At 39.2% G+C, this 9,821-nt stretch overlaps 1 protein-coding gene across 1 annotated transcript in view; it reads right to left on the bottom strand.

The window, feature by feature from the left end:
• Window positions 1-575: 575 nt before the first annotated feature.
• ARCN1 (archain 1 coat protein complex I subunit delta) overlaps window positions 576-9,821 on the bottom strand; it is a 29,848-nt gene continuing 20,602 nt past the window's right edge. The window contains exons 6-10 of the mRNA XM_086339562.1: window positions 9,630-9,795; window positions 7,159-7,306; window positions 6,753-6,861; window positions 4,171-4,375; window positions 576-2,517 (exon numbers count right to left, since the gene is read on the bottom strand). Coding sequence (XP_086195688.1) covers window positions 2,428-2,517; window positions 4,171-4,375; window positions 6,753-6,861; window positions 7,159-7,306; window positions 9,630-9,795 — 718 coding nt within the window. The 3' untranslated portion in view covers window positions 576-2,427. The remainder of the gene's footprint in view (window positions 2,518-4,170; window positions 4,376-6,752; window positions 6,862-7,158; window positions 7,307-9,629; window positions 9,796-9,821) is intronic.

The following is a 9,821-nucleotide window of genomic DNA, read 5'->3' as shown; positions in this document are numbered from 1 at the left end:
AGACAAGATACTTGCTAGTTCTCTTAAGGAAAAAAAATTCAAAATCTTCCCTCTCACCAATAAAAACTTATTCATTCCAGAAACTTATTATTCATCAGAGATTTGCCTTCCAATTTGGTGACATTCTATAGTTTTTAAATTGAAATAGAGAGTAAGGAAGCAGCCTGTTCTGAGGCATTTCCCAAGGCATTCATCACTCATGCCTGCATCACTTACTTACCACTGTTTGTCTAATGGGGAAGAGAATGCACCGAAATATCACCACCTATGTTACTCCTTCAAGACGAAGCTTCATTTTTCTGATTCTACAACTGCCCCTGACAAAATGAGGATCAAAAGCCCACAGTGTCATCAAATTCAAAAGCTACTGTCAGGAGTACATGTGTGTGTGTCTCAAATGTAGAAAAATACACAAGGAGGTACAATACTTGTTATAGGGAGAAAAGGTAATGAATACTCTTAGTATTTCCTCTTAAAAGAAACATATCATTAATTTTTAATCTTAGATCCCATTACATCATTCTGAATCAGCAAGAAGACACCAAAGTATGAGAGGGTCAACAGTCTAAAAAACATTCATTTTATAATACTTTATTTGATTAAAGAATCTGTCTTCTTTGTGTACACTGGAATGTTATATTCCCTATGTATTTTACAGGGTTACAAAATGTCTCTCATTTTAAATATTACCCCAAAAGTAATTTCAGAAAAAAAAGTTTTTGTGAAACTAAATCTCACTTTTTAAAAAATCATATGGACAAGCAACTCTCCAACAAAACTGAATTAATAAGATTCCTTGTCTACATAACTACATGACAGATTTCTTGTCCCAGTCCCCTTCCTCAAAAAACCTTATGTGGAAACCAAGCTAGAGATAAGGATTCTTCCCTGATGCGATTAAGGGGAAGGGAAAGGCCAGAAATTTCTTTGGCAAACAATTCCATCCATGGCCATTTGTGTGTGACTGCTTTGCTTGAAGTACAGGACACTCTTTGCAGGGAAGGCCAAATGTTGTTCAGAGTGGGAGTGGTACTCTCCAACCAGCTGAAAGTGCAGGAGGTCGTCTCCTGTCATCTGTCTATTCCTCTGCCTATGGCTGCAGCCTGGCAACAACTCTACCAATCCCCAGTGCAAATTAAAAGCCAACGCTAGGCTGGCTGATGCAGTCTTCTCCACTGAAGAAATAATGGATGAGGGGGGCGCTGAGAAACAACCACTACACGATGACACTCAACAGAAAAGACATAGGGGAGAAAGAGGAAGGGTTTCAGAGATGGGAAGGATAGGCTGCTGAAAAAAATGTTGAGGCGGCTAGAAAGGAGTATTATCAGCAATTCCTATATAGCAATATAATCAGCTGCATCTTGAGAGGCTAAAGACCTGGTGGTGAGACTGGAGTCTCCTTGACAGTTTAGGGCCCACGGGATTGGCACAAAGACTCTCTGAGGGTTCAGCCTCCAAAATCATAACCTTATTTCAGATGGAAAGGAAAAACTGATGACATTTAGAGAACATTCAGGAAGAGGGAGGTGGTCAATCTCAGGAATGTGAATGGATTACAAAGACCATGAGCTATCATGTATTAGCTGAAGTACCCAAAATGTGGAGAATGGAAGTCTGGGTGGCACCAGCAGCAAACATGATTACCTGCGGGTATGAAATCCCTAACTGGACATGACCCTTCTCCTCCCGGACACCTTGAAGCTGGGGGGGCTATGCCATCTGAAAGCTGCTTCTCAGCTGTCTTTACACAATAGGATTCACAGTAGTGTTCTAAAGCAGAGCGACAAGCCTGAAAGTAAAACAGCTTGGCAAAGGAATGGAGGGATGAATAGATATAGGAAAACGACATAAGACAACCTTATCTTTTAATGTGTAGACCTCATACTTCTCAAGCAGTTTACTTGCATAGTCCACAAATCAAGGCTGGATTAGATCAACCTGTTACGGGAGTGCCAAATACAATGCCTATTTGCAGATGATCCCAGGGCTTGATTGGATATACAAAAGAAAAAAACTGAAGGTAAAGAAGTGTGAAAGATTAAAATCTTCCACAGAGAATACTTTTTAAAAACAAAGTATGAAATATAATATATTTAAGGATTCAAATAAAAGAACAACTTAGGCAAAGGGAGAGAATGTTTAACTGGGGGCATTCTCTGGAGAGCTTGCTTTCCTGCTGGCCAGTAAATCTGCCAAAGAAATCAGCAGCCTTTCCCTTTATGGTGTGTCATTGGTTTGCCAAAGAACGTCTCTGTGACACTGAAACACTGAGGGTGAGTTGAGGGTCCTTGCGCTCAGAGAATCGTGCACTGTGTTTGAAAAAAAAGGGTCTCCAATGGCTTGTGGGTTTGGAAAAAACTCTTCAGCCACTGTTGGCTTCTTCTTTATTTGAAAATTTTCCTTTTCGGTTCCTTCTTCTTGGTACTACAGAATTTCATACTTATCCACTAGGAAAGTGGTCTCTGTGGAAAACCTTACAGGGCTGTTTCCATCTACCTGGGTCACTTTGGTAACCTAGGAAAACAAACAAGGAGTAAGGTAAAGCAGAACAGCGGGTCTTCAAGGTGCTGGCTAAATTCTCAGTACAGAACAGACCAAATTCACCAAAGCAGTATTAAAAGTTTAACTCAGAAATACTAAAAAAGTTCAATTCACAACTGTAGCTCACAGCATCACTCTTCCCCATCAACATGATTAATCTGTTCTTTGACAGAAAAGACAACTCCTGGGATGATATGTAGAATGGTATTAAGTAAAAGGTCCAGAGTAAGCAGCCACTGCCCAGGCCCTGCCCTATAAAACCCATTAGGTCACAGACATTCTATAAGGATGACCAATTAACATTTTGACCCAAAAGGCAGTATTCTAACAACTCGACATTACTTGTTAAAAGTTCTCTCAAAGTCTCTCTAAGCTACTCTATCATACTTATTTTCCAGATATGGCTGGGTTGTTCTAATGAGATTTCTTTTTATTAATAATAATAAACATCCAGTTTAATGAATTACCTGTAACAATGGTGCCTGTAATGGCACCAACATAAAACCTGAACCACTGACTCACATTTTCTAATGAAATTCTGATAGAGCAATTTATACTCTCCTGTTCTTCAAATGGTCCCTAACAGGAAAACGTCTCGGGTTCAACAATATGCTCCAATACTGATGGGGCTGAGCCAATAACTGAGTGGGGGCAGGGGAGAGAGAAAACTGACAGAGGAAATTATAACTTTCCAAGCACTTAAGAGGAGAGACAGAGACCATCTGGAAAGGTAAGAGTGCAAATCAACAAGTCAGAGGGGAAGATGACAATATAAACTCGGTGCTTGTAATGCAATTTCAAAAACTAGAAAAACAAGGAGTTAAAAATAATGACCTAAACAGTTTACAGGGAATTTCCTGGCAGTCCTGTGGTTAGGATTTGGCACTTTCACTGCCATGGGTCTGGGTTCAGTCCTGGTTGAGAAACTAAGATCCTGCAAGCCATGTGGTGCAGCCTAAACAAATAAATAAGGAACAGTTCACAAATTTCCACTGTTTTGTCTACCTAAAGGACAAAGTTTACAGCAGAAATGGCTTATAATGATCCATATTAATGATGGGAAGCAGTCTTTGGGTTCAAATCAAGTGACAATACTACAAAAGGGATTACTAAGTCATGTGCTAAATGCTTTGGTAAATGATTCTAAGATACATGAGATTATTGAACACACAGGCAACTAAGAGATATGACTCCTGCACAACCCATAACACTTTTATATATAATCACATTCAATTTCTTTATCTGATCTAGAGAAAAAAACTGAAATAAAGCAGGTGAAGAATCTGACCAAGACTGTGGCTCAGCATTAAAGAATCTGCCTGTAATGCAGGAGACTAGGGTTTGATCCCTGGGTGGCGAAGATCCCGTGGAGGGCACAGCGACCCACGCCAGTATTCTTGCCTGGAGAATCCCATGGACAGAAGAGCCTGGTGGGCTATAGTCCAAAGGGCTGCAAAGAGTCGAACATGACTGAAGCAACTGAGCATGCACGCAATACAATGAGACAGCAATGGAATCCATGGAGGACATCATTTTTTCTGATTTTCTGCTCTATGAAGTCATATTGCCTATTAAACATCTGTTCTACCACCTTCCCCGTGTAAGATTTCTATTAAAAGGGAATACCTGTATGTTACAGTAATTTTTTTTGGAGATGAAGGAGACTTGAACAGGGAAGAAGTCATTGGGCTGCCCAGCAATGCTGAACTCAAGGCTGCCACTCTTATTTTTGGCATCAATCACTGGCAGGCACCACTCCAAGGTATTTCGTCGACTGTCATGTCGATACTCGCCATCAATCTCACCAATCACTGGAGCGCCAACACCAGATCTGCCACAAGAAACATCCGTGTCAAGTCAGCTGTCCAGAGTTAGAAAAACTCTGCCAAGGAAAACCAGCCCCAAATTTGATTATGCTTCTCAAATTCTTCCTGCTTTTATACAGTCCTAGAAAAAATTAGACTCCTTAATAACCTCAAGGACCCTTACACTGGTTAAGGGTTTCACTCATCCCTTCTGTAGGTACAGATATATGCAACCGTAAGTAATTGGCACACAGTCATGAGCTGTTCCAACTTATGGACTAGATCTGGAGCTGGCAGGGGACCGAGACTGACAAATGTGTGAAGTGGGATATATTTCAAAAAATCCTGCACTGATGGTTTGCTGCACTGTCAAGAAGGAATTTTAACATAGTGTTGTTCTCTTTATAGATGCCAACGAGGGGAAAAACAGGTTGATAGTAACAGTGGGGGAGAACTTAAAATGCCTATGGTTATTTAGAATGGAAATGAATTTGGACCTCTGAGAATGTTTTCAAAAGATTTCAGAATGTTTCAAAACTTACTGTAGTTGATGCCAGTGGGTTTATTTGATTTACAATCCAGGAAATGAACTTTTATTTGGTAAGTGAAAGAACAACTGCCCCTGGGCAAAATGTGAGCATGATGGGAAAGAGAGATACACAGTTGTCCTAAATCTGCAGGAGAACCAGGGCTAGTGAGGATGTGTTTCACACCCCCACACATGGCTGACAGGCAGTGTCACCTACTCCTACACATTCTAAATTTACCACCTTTTAATTCACCAGTGACATCCAATGTTTGCATTAGGGGCTCCGTAAATAAGGGAGACCAGAAAAACTTTGATAAAGGGTGAGATAACACAATTAACTCTTTTATGGTCCCAGTTGTATGTATGTTTCTTCCCTTTGCCCTTGTTCCCATTCTGGTTCTGAGCTCTAATTTGATCAGTTCTAGACAAAAGGGTAAAGTGCTGTCCGAGGGTCTCTTCTGGAGACTGTTGCAAAATTGAACTAAGACACAGGAAACCACCATAACCACAATTATAGGGTAGATGGAGAGGCCCAAAACTTGTGGCATCCTAAAAATAGTCTCACAAAATAAATCTTGACAAAATAAAACCCACACCTGTCACCAACGCCCAAGTCTCAGGACGGTTCAAGGCAGACATCTACTGTTCCGAAACAAAAACCAAGCTGTGAAGAATTAAGATGATTAGCCCATTAAGGGGGACACTGGTAATAACTCATATTTTAAAAAATGGAAATAAGAATGACTAAAACCAGACCTGGCCATGTCAAGACCTGAATCAAACTACAAATTAATTTAATTTTAATTCAAATTAATTTAAAATTAATTTGAATAAACCTGCATATTAAATTAGAACCATTTTCTCTGTAATAATAACTGGGCAATTTAATAGTAAAAACACACTAAGAATATACTTACTAGGTATTCATTATTAAGGCCTATACTTAATCATGGGGATGCTGAGAGGCAGAGGAGAGGAGCAGGGATTCAATGGTGAAATAATAGTAGTTCAGTCACTAGAAATGCTAGTGAGGAGATACAGTAGAGTATTTCCAGGTGATCCTAGAAAGTATGCCATTTAAGCATACATCAAAACTTACTGGAACTAAACTTCTGGGGGTGATGGATTTTTTGTTATTTTAATTGTGATCATGGTTTCACAGGTGCATATAGGTCAAAACTTATCCAATTGTACAATTTCAACATATGTAGTTTATTGCATGTCAACCATACCTCAATGAAGTTGTTAGAAAACTTTCTGAAACTAATGCAAATATCTTGTTTCACCAAAATAGTACCCTGAAATCATACTCTCATCTTTAGCTGGTAACTTAGCAAAGAAGGTGAAAAAAGAAGAATTCAGTCTGACAGACTCAATTTCTTCTTTAAGAGTTGCAAAACAAAACAGAGAACTGGCTCCTCCTTCTGGAAACCTTCATTACTACAGGAACAAACTGAAGACCAACATCTGAAAACACAGCTTTAGAACTACAACCAGCTTTGTATGTTTGGCTTTAAAGTCAGTAATATGCACTCCTTCAAAAGTATACAGTTGTATACATTTTGACAAATGTAGCTTGTAAGCACATTACAATCAAGTCACAGAATATTTCCATCATCTCCAAAGTTTCCTTGTGCTCCTCTGCAGTCAAATGCCTGATTTCTCTCCCAAGAGTATTACCTTTTCAGAATGTCTTATACATGGAATCATACAGTTAGTATGCAGTCTTTTGTACCAAGCTTCTTTCACAACTGGCCTTTGTATCTTATATATCTTAGCATGGACAGTCAGCTAAGTGTGGCCTCCAAAACTGAGTTCTAAAAGACTAGTTCTATAAGCTCACTAGAGAAAAAGTGATTATGTGGGGAACTTACGGGAGTGGAATGGTGATAACCACATCATTCAGTTCTAAATTATCTTCTTGTAGCTCATATTCTATGTTGACATCACAACCATTTCCACTTTCTGAGGGCCAGCAATTAACTGAAGACAAAAGCAAAGCAAGTATACTAGAACATTAGGAAAAGAATGAAGCAAAGTTAAGACTGCAAATCAAAACTGATACCAGCAAGCCCTAAAACATTCTAATGTAAACTATTGGAAACAATGGTTTCAAAATTAAAGATATTAAAAATTAAATCTAATCATTAAAATACAGTCCATTTTAAAAGGTCATTTTGTCAAAAAGAATTACGGCAATAAGGATAAAAGTGCACAAGTCAGGGCTATTTCTAATTCTCAGTGCAGACTAGCTTAGTAGGACTGGCCAGAGGCACTTACTTGTCAGTGGAATAAAAGATTCCTCTGTGGTCTGTAGTCTCCACTTTAGCACCCCTACATCACTGTTGACTGGAAATGACTTCTCTGGATTCTTCAAACCAATTAGAGATTCTGCAGTGAAAAGTTTTTTATCCACATTTGGATGGGTCTGAAATGAGAAAGGAAAGAAAATTTCTGAGGTTCAGACATGACAAGACAGGAAATAAATTCCTTTTGGTCTTACATGGCCCATAATCTAAACATCTAAAATAGGGTGCCTAAAAAATTCCAATTATTTTTGATTTTGAAGAAAGATTTCCCTTCTTCAAAGACTGTGTTTTAAAAAATTTTGACTGCACTGGGTCTTCACTGCGGTGAGCAGGCTTAGCAACCCCACAGCACATGGGATCTTAGTTCTCCCACCAGGGATCAAACCCACATCCCCTGCATTGGAAGGTGGAATCTTAACTACTGAACCAACAGGGAGGTCCCTGAAAGACTTCTAAAGATTTAAGACACTTAAAAATAGCAATAAAGTAATTTTTACTCTAACCATTTTGTTTGTAAGTAACAAGTTAGTAATTTTGTAACTGAAAAAGTTAAAAGACCATCAGCCAAGTCCTTTACAAAAATACTTTAGGGGGAGCAGCCTCATGGTGAGGCCAAGCTTGCCAAATAGAAGAGCAGGGTCAGAGCTTGATCCGCTGTCTTTGTCACACAGTAGTGCTCACCTTACACTAACGAAGGAGAGGGAAAAGCTCTGTGCAAAGTTTACTTGCAATTTTGTGTAGAGAGCTAAAGTTGCTCAAACTCAGGCCAAATAAGATGGACCAATCTTTTTTAAAGAAGTCATATTAGGGGAAAAAAGGAAAAAGAAGAAACTTTTGGATTGATGACTACATACACTTTACAAGCCAGCAATGCTACTATCAAATAATATAAGCACTACTTCCAAAAGACAATTGTGTGTTGGTTATGCTTTTCAACTGTGGTGTTGGAAAAGACTCTTGAGAGTCTCTTGGACTGCAGTGAGATCCAACCAGTCATTCCTAAAGAAAATCAGTCCTGAATATTCATTGGAAGGACTGATGCTGAAACTCCAATACTTTGGCCACCTGATGCGAAGAAGTGACTCATTTGAAAAGACCTTGATGCTGGGAAAGACTGAAGGCAGGAGGAGAAGGGGATGACAGAGGATGAGATGGTTGGATGGCATCACTGACTTGATGGACATGAGTTTGTCAAGCTCCGGGAGTTGGTGATGGACAGGGAAGCCTGGCACGCCGCAGTGCATGGGGTCGCAAAGAGTTGAACACGACTGAGCTGAACTGAACTGAACTATGAAAGAGGGAAAAAAGCAGACAAAATCATCTTCTTCTCTGAAAAGGCTTTGTTCTTGTGACAAGAGATGTAAGATCAACTATCTAAATAAAATATAACAATCTTCCTTGGTGGACCAGTGGTTAAGACTCTACACTTCTAATGGAGAGGAGGTGGGTTTGATACCTGGTCAGGGAACTAAGATCCCATACTCCACACAGCGTGGCCAAAAATTTTTTAAAATAAAATAAGACAGGACTTCTGTGGCTCAATGGTAAAGAATCCACCTGCCAATGCAGGTGACCAATCCCTGATTTGGGAAGATCCCACATGCCACGAAGCAACTAAGCCCGTGAGCTACAACTGTTGAGCCTGTGCACCAAAACTATTGAGGCTATTTCCTAGAGCCTGGAAGCCTCAACTACTGAAGCTCGTGGACCTAGAGCCTATACTGTGAAACAAAAGAAGCCACTGCAATGAGAAGCCTGCACACCATAGCTAGAGAGCAGCCTATGCAGCAACAAAGACTCAGCCAAACCATCAATAAATAAAATTTTTGAAAATAAGTAAATAAAATGTAACAAGAACAACTGTTATAAAGGCTTCTTAGAAAGAAGCCACATAGGTGGAACATACTTATTTTTAAGAATTCTATGTACATTTCGAATATACCATTAGATACTACCCTTCAGCTAACAAAACAAGCACAGGCAGTTTATAGAGTAGCAGAATGTGCAGTGTCATAATTTGTTTTAATAAAATACCTGCCCATTAAGTTTTAAAACTTGTTGTTTCTTTAACTATACTTCAAGCAAAATCCTAAATGAATTTACTTTTGCATAATAGTAACAGATAAGCATCTCTTTGTACCTCTGTGAGTATGAAGTCATTTATTAGATTTCAAAATGACCTTTCACTCAATTTCAATATTAAAAGGCCATACTAATACAGCTGCTGTCAATCACTCACAACTGGCTTGGGAAGGCATTTATCGACTCAAGGCATCCACTGTAGACAACAGATTAACTTTTTTCCTATGCATTTAGAATGGTACTAGTTACATAAAATAAATAATCATCTGTGTTCTATGGTTCATACAGGAACTCCAGCTGAACAAGACTGTGCTAAGTAGACAAAACCTTAATAATCCCTTATTAAAAGCCTCTATGCACCTGTAGCTGTACTCCTTTCTTGTCTTCATTTTCCACATGAAGACGAATTCGGCCAAATTTATCATCTGAGATCCTAAGCATGATCATGCCGTGCAGCTCCATGTTCTGTAATCCTCCATCTCGGCCACAGGTTAATGTGATCTTTTCCTCAATCTTCATGTGCACACTGTAGAGAAAGAAAAATGAATTTGT

The sequence above is a fragment of the Bos grunniens genome, chromosome 15, assembly GCF_055505025.1.
Source record: "Bos grunniens cultivar Pamir isolate PY7600 chromosome 15, Bosgru_T2T1.0, whole genome shotgun sequence".
NCBI classification, from domain to species: Eukaryota; Metazoa; Chordata; class Mammalia; order Artiodactyla; family Bovidae; genus Bos; species Bos grunniens.
This window is presented reverse-complemented; position numbering and strand designations above follow the sequence as displayed.